Source organism: Akebia trifoliata, chromosome 15 (genome assembly GCF_017979445.1).
Source record: "Akebia trifoliata isolate Shusen 1 chromosome 15, ASM1797944v1, whole genome shotgun sequence".
NCBI lineage: Eukaryota > Viridiplantae > Streptophyta > Magnoliopsida > Ranunculales > Lardizabalaceae > Akebia > Akebia trifoliata.
The window spans coordinates 29,390,985-29,404,805 of record NC_141389.1 but is presented as its reverse complement, the minus strand read 5'-3'; the positions used below and the strand labels follow the sequence as shown (position 1 = coordinate 29,404,805).

The 13,821-nt window shown below is 36.8% G+C and overlaps 1 protein-coding gene across 1 annotated transcript; it reads left to right on the top strand.

Annotated features, from left to right (window-relative positions):
- On the top strand, window positions 1–13,153 carry LOC147385166 (Tetratricopeptide repeat (TPR)-like superfamily protein). Its single transcript, XM_086425364.1, has 13 exons — window positions 1–334; window positions 484–635; window positions 725–866; window positions 1,099–1,215; window positions 4,215–4,710; window positions 5,400–5,438; window positions 5,695–5,816; window positions 6,927–7,073; window positions 9,710–9,799; window positions 9,903–10,027; window positions 10,851–11,056; window positions 11,958–12,082; window positions 12,690–13,153. Exons 1-13 carry the CDS (start codon window positions 122–124, stop codon window positions 12,879–12,881), a joined length of 2,166 nt encoding a protein of 721 aa, XP_086281490.1. The 5' UTR covers window positions 1–121; the 3' UTR covers window positions 12,882–13,153.
- The last annotated feature ends 668 nt before the right edge of the window (window positions 13,154–13,821 follow it).

Here is a 13,821-nt window from a genome sequence, read left to right as displayed (position 1 = left end):
GGGTTACTGTATCAAATGAAAGCTCGCTTGAAGATTGAGATTTGAGAGAGAAACATACCAAAACTGTAAAACCCTAGTTTTGAGAAGTAAATGATGGAATGATTGCTAGTTCGAAATCCTAATGGAAGCCTTGGCGGAGGGATTATGGGGACTTGCAGATTTACACGAGAAGAAAGGAGAGATTGGGAAGGCTGTGAAGTGTTTGGAAGCAATCTGTCAAAGCCAAGTCTCCTTTTTACCGATCGTAGAAATCAAGACTCGCCTTCGAATTGCAACTCTTCTTTTGAAGCACACTCACAACATCAATCACGCCAAATCTCATCTCGAGAGATCTGTCAGTAAAAATCTCTTCTTTTCCTTCAATTTCTAGTGTTTTTGACCAAAAATTTCATTCTAAAATAAAAGTTAGATTGATTGCTTCAATTTCTACGGTTTTCAACTAGAATTTTGTACTAAAAAACAGATCTTTTGTAATTTCTACAGCAATTGCTACTGAAATCGATTCCTTCATGCTTTGAGCTCAAGTGCAGAGCTTATAGTTTACTTGGCCAGTGTTACCATATCGTGGGTGCAATTCCTCCTGAAAAACAGATCATCAACAAAGGTTTAGAGCTTACATCATCTTCAGGAGATGGGTACTGATCTTCACAATTGCTCAGTTATTTATTTATTTATCACAAACTCATTGTTGTTGTTGTTTTTTTCGGGTTTCTTCGAATCAAAGATTTTCAGTTAAATTATGGTCATGTAACTTCCATTCGCAACTTGCGCATGCTTTGGCGGTTGAAGGAGATTATCAGAGTTCGATTTCTGCTTTAGAACGCGGGTTTATTTGTGCCTCTGAGATATACTACCCAGAACTTCAGGTTTGTTGAGCTAATCATTTTCTCTAAAATTCATTTGCTGACATTTGATTTCACTTGGGAATTGATCGAAAATTGTCTCTAAGAATCATTTCCTAGCAATCCAATACACCGTAAGAGGTTTTTTGGAAAATAAAATACCTTTTATTGGCTCCAAAATGACAACCCAAACAGACCCTAAGAGTTACTCTTTATATCCCATCTCGTGACATCAATATGTTTCTAATGTGACCAGATGTTTTTTGCAACTTCAATTCTCCATGTGCACCTCATGCAATGGGATGATGTAAATTTGGTTGAGAGAGTGATTCAAAAATGCAATGAGGTCTGGGAGTTTATCCAACCAGATAAAGTAAGGTCTACTTTTCCTTTATTATCACATTTTACTAATTCTTAAGCTTTTTCATGGATGCCTGCCTGAACTAGTAACCTAGTTCTGTATTGGAATTGAAAGTGAAGTCCAGACAAATTTTACTAGCAAATTTCATGTAGAATTTCACTTATCATGATAAACTTTAACTTCCAAGTTGCCTACTTTTAAAGTTGGTGGCTTAGGTTAATTGTTCCACCGCCTTTTATTTTATACAAATGTGTGATATTATGAGTACAGAAATTAGTGAAGAAGTGAGAGAGTACATATTACATTATCTTCTTTCTCATCAAACTATCTCTTGTCATGGGTTCTTCAAATTGAATTAAAAAAAAAAAAAGTATTAGAGGTTATTTCATTAAGAGGGAGGTTGAGTTGACCAACCGAAGCCGAGAAAGCAAATACAGAGGAATAGAAGCCATGGAAGAGAAAAACAAAGAAACAACACAAACCCACCCACAACACCCAGAAATAAGAGATACTACAAACCCAATCTCATCTCCCCATCAGTTCCTAAAAAAACCTCCTAAATGCTTTGAAAATTTTGTACCGAAAGAAAATAAATTCTTTGAAAATGAGTTATCTTTATCTTTGAAGACACTCACATTCCTCTTTTTCTGAATGCCCCAACATATTGCAAATGATGCATTGTTTCAATGCAGAAAGCGCATTCACGAGTGTCTACCAACCCTTGAGCAAAACCTGGTGGACTTGGAGAAGCAACCAAATACCTCAACTAGAGATAAAAAATAAAAAAACCAAGACCAAACTGTGGATACTAGCTTATGGTGGATTAGTCTGTGCTCCACCAATTCTCCATCCTCCTTATACATAGAACAGAAATTTGGGGCACAAGACCCCTCCGAATGACAGTTTCCAAGGTAGGAATCTTGCTCAAAACAGCTAAGCAAATTAAAAAAAATGATATTTTAGATGGAACTATTGTGCCACACTGCAACTTATAGAAATGACGTGTGTGATAATACTTGATAGAATGACCTGACTGAAGATTCTTTGGCCATACAAACCTCCATACCCGACGATCCTCCTCCAGGAGATTGTGAGTCGAGGAGATGCAATCCACCAGACTAGCAAGACAATCCACATTCTACTCATTGAAAGCTGAAAGCTCTTCTAAAATTGAAATCCCAGGCCACATCCAATTTCAAAGATACTCTAAAAATCTGAAAATAGAATTGCTTTCTTCGTGGATATCACAAGTTCATGAATTGCTCCTTGAAAGGAGTTGAGCTATACAAATGATCTTCCCAGAAGCAAACTCTTGTTTCCCCTCCTACCTACCTAAAATTTCAAGCTCTTCTGGAAGGGTAGTTGAAATCCAAGAATTCTTTTCCACACCCCACACCCATATAAAAGTGAATGGATTTGCCTCCACTCTATCAAGTGGAACTTCTTCTTCCACTCCTTATTGTGTCAAAGGAAGTCTCTGTAAAGCTTGTCCAATTTTATTTTCACACATATAGGGATTGAGAACAATGACAAAAGGTAAACAAGGATGCTTGCCAAGGTTCTTTTGATGAGAGTCATCTGACCTCTTTTCGAGAGGTAGTGCTTATTCCATGCACTTAATCTCCTAACCATCCTTTCAATCATAGTGTGGCTTTACTGTTATATGGAACCCCTAATGGAAAACCAAGATACAATGATGGAAGAGTCGACATCAGATACCCTACTCTTATAGAGATTTGCCAGGATTCCTGATACTGCCTTAAGAAAACAAAGAAGGCCTGCTTAGGAGCCTCATCTGATCCATTGATGCATCAAGGAAAACAAGCATATCATCCACGAGAATCTGATAACATGGTTAAGTTCGTGGGTGTTGATGCCACTGACCTGGGTTTAAAACTGTTTTCAACTGCTGACAACTAATCACTATATGTACTTGTCTATCAGGGAAAAGGTAAAAAAGAAGAAGATTTATGTCTATGGTGAAGTATACAAATTCGAATTATTAGTCTGAAGCATCCTTGAGGTAGTTGCTAACATGGCATCTGTGCAAAAATCTTGCTTCATGTAGTGTTCGTGAACTACGCTGAAACCCAGATATTTGGTGTGGATGCACTATGCGTGCACCCACCTTAGTATGCTTCTGGCACGCACGTAGCTAATGTTCACTCAAGGTGGATGCACTATGTGTGCGCCCACCTTGGGTGTTTGATGACCCGGAAGTTGTACATCAAACAATTTTAGACTCTTAACCATAAAAAATATTGACTTGATTTTTTGTTTCATACAGGCAAGCTACTTATTTATTTATTTTTAAATTTTGATAATAGGAGAGCAAGGTCGGCCGAGGTGGCCAGCCAAGCAGACAGCAAATACGCAAAGTTAATCTCTCACACTGCTACACACACTCCTCCCAACTCCCTACAAAGTCCTGAAATAAAACCCCTTTGAACTCCTTATAAGTTTTAGACCACAAAAACAACAAACGTAGTACTGACAAAATAAAATCGACCCCAAAAACGATCTCAATTACATCGACCCTTGTTAGGTGCTTGCCACTCCTCGGCCAATGATTTAATTATCATTTAGAATAACCAATGGATAAGATTCTATGCTGTGTGTTGCCAATTGAATGGTCCTGTTTGATGACGCGGCAGACTCAAAATTGTGCCCAACACAAATAGTCAACCCTAAACTTTAATACAGCGAAAGTTTTTTAAACCTAACTATCTCGGTATTTTTGCAAGCTTCAGACAATAATGACATAGGTCTGATTTCTCACTGTACTGTACGGTTAGTCCATGTTCTTATATAAAATGTTGAAAAGTTGTGGTATTCAATCCAGATTATGCAACTGATGTACTGTATAATGCTGATTGGTTTTGCCTAACTTTCTAGTTTCAAATATTTCTACTGAGCTTTTATGTTTATACTATAATAGCGCATTGATCTATCGCTATCATTGTTCTCATTTCCTTTTTTCCATACCTTCTAATCTTCCCACACTCTACCAGAGACAGCAGTGCCTTGGTTTATTCTTTTACAATGAGCTACTGCAAACGTTCTTTCGACTCAGTATATGCGATTACAAGAATGCGAGTCTACATGTTGACAAGTTGGATGCTGCCATGAAGAGTGATTTGCAGCGGATGCGGCACATCCAGGAGTTGACTACTGAATTCAGTACCATAAATCAGAGACTCTCCCAATCTGACCTACAATACAAGGAGAGATCAGCATTGTTTGAAAGACAAACTCAACTGCAAGAACAACTACAAAGTGTGGCTAGCTCAACTGGGATGGAATCTATGGAACCAGCATACCTCGGAAATGTGAGGCGTACATGGGGTGATAAGCTAGAGCTGGCGCCACCCCCAATAGACGGGGAATGGCTGCCAAAGAGTGCTGTTTTTGCCCTAGTCGATCTCATGGTTGTCATATTTGGGCGCCCTAAAGGGCTATTTAAAGAATGCGCAAGAAGGATTCAATCTGGACTGCATCTGATGAAAGGTAGGCTGCAGAATGGTATTCTTATCCTGTTGACATGTGTTGTCAATGTGAATTTTGGCTATGTGTCTTGTTTAAGTTGAGTTGAATTAAGCTCCATCCAGGTTCAATTGAAGACTCATGCTTGCATATAATCCTAGGCATACGAGATGTTTTATTTTCTCTCCCCCCCCCCCCCCCCCCCTCCTCCTCCTCCTCCTCCTCCTCCTCCTTCTTCTCCTCTCTATTTAGCTTTTTGTGAAATCTAAACCAATTCACTTGGTACCTTTATTTTTTGTTAAGTAAAATCCGTTGGTACTTCATTGAGTCATTGATGTAATAAAGAGGAGATTGAGGGTGCCTGTTAGGTTCTACCACGAGGGTCTTCTACCAGCGGCATAGTGGTAGATGTGGTAAATGTACAGGTATCTCGGTCCCTTAATTTGACGGATGGAAACTAGGAAATATTCTTTGTAAAAATTGACTGACTTGATTTCAATCATCCACTTTGATGTATTTTTGGACCATTTCTGTGAAAAAATGGCTGCTTGGATGTTTGCATTATCCCATCATATTTATATTTTGGAGTAGGGGATCATTGAGGTAGAATTTATTTTTAAAAAAATGCTTTGTGCATGAGATGGCCTTTCTAACTATCTCGGTTTCTATCTTTTACAATTTACGATCTAAGTGAATTATTGTGTTATGCGCAGAGGAGCTCATGAAGTTTGGGATCACAGATGGTGTGAGAGGTGAGCTTTCATCTTTGCCATTTAGAGCTATCTTACCCCTGTTTATATGTGATGAGAATAGAGTATTTCTTTCCTTATGACAGGTTCATAGTTGATGCGCTTCTTCCAAAACCTAGATAGGATGACTTTAAAATATTCCTCTGCATCAATGCTTTCTTATGGGATTCGATCTTTTTTGCTTATCATTTCAATTCAGGATGAGCTTTACCTTGTCTAGTTAATTGACATTAGCTTAATGAAATCTTCTTTTGTGCAGAGGTGGATATGCAACACTCAGCCATATGGATGGCAGGTGTGTATTTGATGCTACTAATGCAATTCCTGGAAAACAAAGTAGCCGTGGAGCTCACACGGTCGGAATATGTTGAAGCACAAGAGGTAGGTAATACACCTCCAAATAAATATATGTTTATTGACTCCTACACAATATAGAATTTGTGTACCCACTTTGTCAATTTTCATTGTGGATAGATAGTGTGTTGGAATTCTTTATTAGACCTACTTTGGTAATGAACAAAAAATTATTTATATTGCTGAAAAAAGTATATTAGAGTTCTTTGTGTTTCTTTTCTCTTTTTTCGTTATTGTTATATGATTTTTCTTTTTTGACATCACATACCTGATTTACACCCATTGAAATGAACTTTCAAACCAACATGCAGTCTGTTGGATTACATGTGATCTAAAATTGCACTATGAAGTTACTTATTTTTCATGGTCAATAAAATTATTGTAGTTGGTTAACCGTTAATGTAAGACTAGGATTTCACGTCCCCGGCCCCAATTTTTGGAATAAGTACAGTGATGATAGCAAAAAAATATTAACTGGCTTTTAGGCTAAGATACCCAGATATGGATACTGGTACATGCACTGATTGAGAACGGGTATACAACTATTCATTTCCTAGAATCCGGCACATTGATGCAGTTGAGTGTTTTATCATCCAATAAGTTGACACTACACTTCAATTTTAGCTTTTGTGAGCTAAGTATCAATGTTTTGTATAATTGTATCTATGTCATACTGTATCTTCTGAAACATTCAATATTGCAACAACAAAAAAATAATATTAATAACATTCGTTATAATATACTATTTATATAATTTTGTCAACAATCAAACAAGAAAATACCCCTTATGGGCCACTTAAAACATAGCATCCCTTCATGAACTAAGGTTTCTAAAGCCAAGCCCTCCACTTTTTAGGGGAGCAAGTAGTCTTCACCAGCTTCAATTAATTGATATATCAGGAAATTAAGGAGTTGTTATAGAGTTATCTTGAGGTGCCCTATTCACTTGAGAGACTTGGAATGCAATGTGGTTTTCCTTGGCACTAGAGCACACGTTGCTCACGGGGCTTGCCTTATATTTCAACCTTTCAAAGCTGAGATGGACATCTCTAACCTGTCATCTCTTAGGCTTAAAAATTATATTTGTCTATAGTCCTTATAACTATGAAGATTAATAATGAGCTGTACATTCTACAGGCTTTGGTGCAGATGAAGGATTGGTTAGTTCGCTTTCCAACAATATTGCAGGGATGTGAGAGCATTTTTGAAATGCTTAGAGGACAATATGCTCATTCCCTCGGCTGTTTTAATGAAGCAGCTTTTCATTTTATTGAAGCAGCGAAGGTTTGTAGTGTTAGTATCCTAGGATTCATTGTTGTGTTGAACCAATCTGTTATTATCTCTATGGTTAGTTGTGCTAGTACTGGAAATAAGTAGTGTCCTCATTTATAATCTGGTATACCCCTTCATATTTCTTTTGAATGTTGTTTCTTTTATTTGGAAACATTGCTTTCCTATTCGTTGTCTTTGCCATCATGCTTGTAATATTCTTTTACACTTTTGAGAACTTTAATGTTCTTCAGAAGATTGAAAATCCTCTCTTACCAACCCTAATTTTTCTCAGTCATGAATCAAACCTAGTAAATGATTGTAACCATTAAATGTATTGCATTCCCTTGTAGTCAGAAAAGATGTGGATCGGGATTGACATGATGTCTATGGATTGGATGGTCATAACTCAAAACTTAAATGATCCTTACATGGATTCATCAAACTCTATGCCCGAATTACCTGGACATGCATTTTTTCCGGATTGACCATACATGCATGGTTTCAAGTTTTGGTTGAGACCATGAAGCGTCTCCCAAGACATCGATTTTGCAAGGACTGAGACATGATCTACATGCATCATGATTCATTGTATTGGTATACTTGAGTAGGCACGGGTATCCTCTTTGGGTTATGGGGTGAAGGAAATAAAAAGTTTGAGGGGTATTATTGGAGAAGGAGGGAGAAGAGGAAAAATAATAAAGTGCAGAGGTAGTATTGGAATATGGGGAGAAGACGAAAAATAATAAAGTTGGAGGGGTATTATTGGAAAAGGAGAGAAAAGGAAAGGCAATGTCATAAGCTGAAGGGTATCATTGGAAAGGGGGTAGAAGAGAAAAGATAATAAAGTTAGGGTATTCTTGATAAGGGGAGGAAGAGGAAAGGCAATCATGGTAAAATTCTTCCTCAAGATACTTTCTTTATGGGGTATAAATGTTGAGACAAAGAAATCCGATCCAGTATTGTGTTTTATTATATAGATGCATCCTTAGGTTAATATATGGCCACTCTCAAGGTCTAACAATGATTTGGGCTTGTTTCATCTGAGTTATCCAAGATGTCTTGTTGTCCTTTCTGATGATAGTAAGATCAAGACTTGAAACCATGTGTACATGTACCTTGTGACAGAGAACAAAGGACACGTAATATTATATTTCTATTAGAGAATTGGATGCGGCATATTATGATACATGAGATACATTGTATCATTATCAATACATCTAATCACAAAAGGAAGCTAGTGATGGAAAATAATATATGTAGCAATATCAATTAGAATATTCTACATTAGGAAGTGTTAAATTAGAATATTTATATTAGGTTAGTTTTCATACCTTGTTTGATGTAGTCTTTATAAATACCCTATTGGGGCTTTTGTAATATTCATCCAATAATTCACAATAAATTCAGTTTTCTACATCAGAGCTCAAGCTCCTCTGAGCACATCGATCTTGGTGCGCCATTCTTGGTGATTGTGCTACTGTTGCCATTGTCGAACGTAAATCCTTCTTTTATTTCCCTTCTTTACAAGTATTTTTTTTTTTTCTTCAATAAAAATCACACCTTCCTCTATAGTTCTACAAACCTCCCTAGTCCACTTTCATCTCTTATGATCTCTATTTTTAATTTAAATCTCTCCAATGAGAGTTTTTTTTTTTTCTTCTAATTCAAGCCACTTGATCCTACTTTTTATACTCTTGGAAGAATTATGACAGGCCTGATCTAGTGAGACATCGGCAGACTCAAAAATGAGCTGGATGCAACAATGATAGACTTCACAGATGGGCAATGATCACCAACAAGTACGATTGGATTATTGGCCATTTATCAGCATGTCACTTATGAGATCAAGAACAATGATTCAATGTAACTAATTGCACATTCCTTCTTCAAAGGACCATGCAATTGCAGGAGGATGTAAGAGAATTGGATGCAACATATTATGATACATGAGATGCATTGTATCATTATCAATATATCTAATTACAAAAGGAAGGTAGCGATGGAGAATAATATATTTAGCAATGTCAATTAGGATATTCTACATTAGGAAGTATTAAATTAGAATATTTATATTAGGTTAGTTTTCATCTCGTGGTTGATGTAATCCTTATAAATACGCTATTGGGGCTATTGTAATATTCATCCAAGAATACACAATAAATTCAGATTTCTACAATTTCATCCTTTTTCTTTCCAATTTCCCCTAATATCTCGAAAATAGCAACTGAATATGGTAATGGCTTTCACATGCTATGGTAGGAACTGTATTTTGTTTGTCGACTATTATCTTTTCTTTTTTTTATTATCTTTTTTATCTTTTTTTTTGTGTGTGGGTGGGTGGTATTTGCTCGCTCTATTTTGCTATTAGTAGGAAGAAGAGGAAAACAGTAAACAATGGATGGGACAGGAAGGAGAAAGTTTACAATGCTATCTGATCGATCGTTTTTTATCTATCATATTTATTGAATTCCCCTTTATTATTGGCCAAAATTTATTGTTGATGGTGATGGTAATTTGTTCTTATTGATCCTTCTCCTTTGATAAAATTGCAACTTTTGTGAAGTCAATTTAGCAGAGATTATAAATCACAATGAAATGCATGTGAACTTGAGTTCAAACTGAATGAATAACTGGAATTGTATTTTCAGCTAACAGATAGCAAATCAATGGAAGCCATGTGCCAAGTTTATGCAGCTGTCTCTTACATCTGCATTGGTGACGCAGAATCATCTTCACAGGTTAAATTGCTTCCTGTAATTACAAACTTGTTATTCTTATCAAGAATGATCCTTTTCTGAATCTCCAATATGATAGATTTGACTATAGAAGATAGTTTTGCAGGCAATGGATTTGATCGGACCAGTTTACAGAACCATGGATTCTTTTGTAGGCCTGCGAGAGAAAACCAGTGTCCTTTTTGCTTATGGCCTTCTGCTGATGAAGCAGCATAATCTGCAAGAAGCACGGTATGCAGTATCAATTTTCTTTTTGCCATGAAAAAATTGGTTAACCTATTGAAAATATTTAATCTGCTCTTCTTGAAAGTTTGAACCACATAAAATCCGGAGTTCATGGACATCCCTTTTTTTTTTATCATTTTGAAATCTTCTTTTGATAAGGCTAGAAATTTGGAATGAGCTGAGATTGTGTTGAGAAGATCAAATGTGGAGTTCACATTTTACGGTGTGAGATTGTGTTGAGAAGATCCAATGATGGAAAATTCTCCCCACTAACACCAAGAAAACTGTTAAAAACCACCCAAACTACCTCTAATCACCCCTCTCCTCTCCTCTCTCTCTCTCGCTCTCCTTGATTTCTGATTCTATTCCACAATCCCATGTCTCATTATTTTCCCCTTACAAATAGACAAATAACTGAAATTTTCACTTTCTGGAGGAAAACCTCCAAAGCCTCTTCTTCTCTCTTGCATTAGCTTTAGTTCATTTAAGTGCTCACACACTGACAAGTGCTTCTTGTGTTTCTTCGATTGCTGTAAGTTATGCTTAGATGCTCTCTCCTTTTTTCCCCTCCTTTTTCAGTGATTTTAGTAATCAAAATGATCTATTTTTACTGGTTTCAATAGTATTTCTCTTCCCTTTGATCTTCATCAGTGGATTATATTTTTTATTTGGTTTCTTGGATTCCTATAAGTTCCCTTTATTGGCCTTCCTCTTTTATCCCCTTAGGCCCACATGTGACACGGGCAAACTATAGCGTGTGTGTGTGTGTGTGTTTGTCTAGTCTTGTATCTTGTTTTTTGCACTTATACCAAATAGTGAAACCATGCAGCATTCGATTGGCCAGTGGCTTGAGGATAACACATCAACATTTGGGGAACATTCAACTTGTTTCACAGTATTTGACGATCCTTGGGAGTTTGGCTCTTGCACTACATGATACAGGACAAGCCAGAGAAATTCTGAAGTCTGCTTTGACATTAGCAAAGACACTTTATGATATGCCAACTCAGATCTGGGTGCTGTCTGTTTTGACCGGTATGCATTTTCCCTACGACCTTTCTCGGTTTTTTTTTTCATGAAAGCTCAATGTACTTGTTTTGAAGACCATAATGCATTAACGTGGCACTCACAGTTCCAGTTCGACAGGCAATTGTTAGTGAGTGGCCATTAATGCAACATATAGTGACAAGTGGCATATGTACTGTTGATTCAGTACAACAACAAAGCCTTATCCCAAAGATTTGGGGTCTGCTTAACAAATCCTGTGTCTCCATTCCACTTTTTCCAAAGCCAAGTCTCTGTTATTGAGAGGGATTCATATCTGCTTTCACTGTCTTCCTCCAAGTTCTTTCAGGTCTTCCTCTTACTCATTTAGGACCTTGTACTTGAATATTTCTTCTAACTGAGGTTGTAATCAGTTTTTGTTGAACATGCCCAAGCCTGTTGGCGCTACTTCATTTTCCCTGCATGTTGGCGCTACTTCATTTTCCCTGAACATATAAGAATGGTTTTTACCTTTTATTAAGCAAAGAATGTGTTACAGTTTACTTTTAGCAAATTAGTTCTCTATGGTGTGAGATAGGTTGTCTCAAATCATGTTTCATAAGATTTTTTTGTTCAATTTTTTTCTTTTATTTCTCTCCTGATCATGAAAGAGCAAATTGAAAACAGTAGATAGAAAAAACCAGAAAGAAGCCGAACAATGTGATGTTTAACAAACTGCTTGAACCAATCGTGGTGGTTATCTTAAAATATGGTCTACTCAACTGTGACTATTTCTAAAAGATGTACTTATTTGCATGGCCTATTGCCCTCTTTATCATAAATGGTTTTATGAATTTGATATTCAACATTATGACTTAATTGAGTTGGAAATGTGGTAAGTTGAAGCACTTGTCTGAGCAGATTTAACTGATACAACTTTTCTATGTTGCAGCTTTATATCAAAAACTAGGTGAGAGAGGAAATGAGATGGAGAACACTGAATATGAAAGGAAAAAAGTAGATGATCTACAGAAGAGACTGGCTGATGCTCGGTCATCCATTCATCATATTGAACTGGTAATAGCAAACTATTTTTTTCACTCGCTATACCAATTCTATTAACAAGAAGAGTCGTGATAATCTGACACCCCCCTGAGATATGCCCCCCTACACCCTCATCACAGAACCGTAGATCATTTGCCTCGGGATATACAAGAAAAAGATTTGTGGTTATGTGTATCCCGAGGCAATGGATCTATTGTTCTGTGATGGAGGCGTCAGAAAATCATTATTCTAACAAGAATTAGCTATAATTATTCTTGTTAGTCTATAAGAATAATTATAGCTGATTCTTGGTTAAAAATACCTGGATTCAGGGTTCATTATACTGGTTTGTTAGGTCCTAGATTGTCCAAGATTTATGGGATCATGGTTCTAGTCATGCTCTTATATTTAGGACTTACGTTGTATTTGAAAAGCTTTGAAGTTTTTATGGAATTTAAGAAGCAAAAACAAAATATTATAACAATGAACTAAATATCTATATATGCAAACCCCAAAGGGTTGGTGATGGCCAAGACCACACCTCATGTTTTGCTGCAATTGCATTTTATGCTTGTTTTTAAACTTTGCTTATCAGTTCTGCAGTAACTCTATTCATTTTTCTTGTGCACTCTTCACACAGATTGACAAAGTGAAAGTTGATGTTCGGCAACTTCACAACTTTGCCATTAGACGTGCTACTGCAGACCCATCAATGGGAATCAATCTCGACATTCCAGAATCAGTTGGTTTGTCAGCCCCATCTCCTGCTCCTTCATCGTCGAGGCTAGTGGATATAGTAGACACAGGAAGACGTGGTAAGAGGAAAATCTAGTCATCCTCTTGTAAATTGTAAAAAAAGAGGGGGTTGGGGGGTGAATTAACCCATATACACATGCTTTCTGTTTTGTACCATAGCATGCAGAAACATTCAATTCCAGCAAAACATGATGTAACACATCATGGTGTATAGGAATTTGACCTAGCTAATTGTGGATTATTAGGAAGGGTTGAAAACATCTTGATTTTGCTATTGGAATTTGTGTACAGAGGATTCTAGATTACTTGTCAGGAAAGAATTTTAATGTCACAGTTTCAATTCTTGTTTGTGGGCATGTGGTTAATAATAGATAGCCAGTGCTAATTACTTGGCATGCATATTCATTAATAATGTAGATCATGATTTTTTATTGAGTCGTGATAATATGACACACCCCCTCATCACATAACTGTAGATCATTTGCATTGGGATACACAAGAAAGAAATTTGTGATTGTGTATCCCGAGGCAAATGATCTATGGTTCTGTGATGGGGAGTATAGTGTGGCGTGTGTCAGCGGGGGCATTAGAAAATCATTGCACTTTTTAATTTTCAAAACAGTTTTTATATTTTTGCTAGAGCTGAGCATCGGGTTATCTTGGTCATCTTATGTTAATCTCTCCAAAACTTGCAGTTTGGGATTCTCTGCAATTTTGATTTTAAAAATCAATTTACAGATGACAAATCAACTGAGCTCTCCATATTAATCCTCTAGACCACAGTTTCAGAGTTTATAATTATGTTTAAAGTTTGGATTTTCACTGATTTGATTCAAATCATCTACTCTGAATCCACTCATAGCAAGTTGGAGAAATATATATCCAATATCGCGGGATTTGCTGACACTCTTTTGGACGGGACTAGTCCCTACGCACGTTCCAACCCCACAGAAGTTTTCTAAAATGCAGCAAGACAAGTCTGTAGGCTGCCTAGTTTTTGGCCACAATGTCTATAA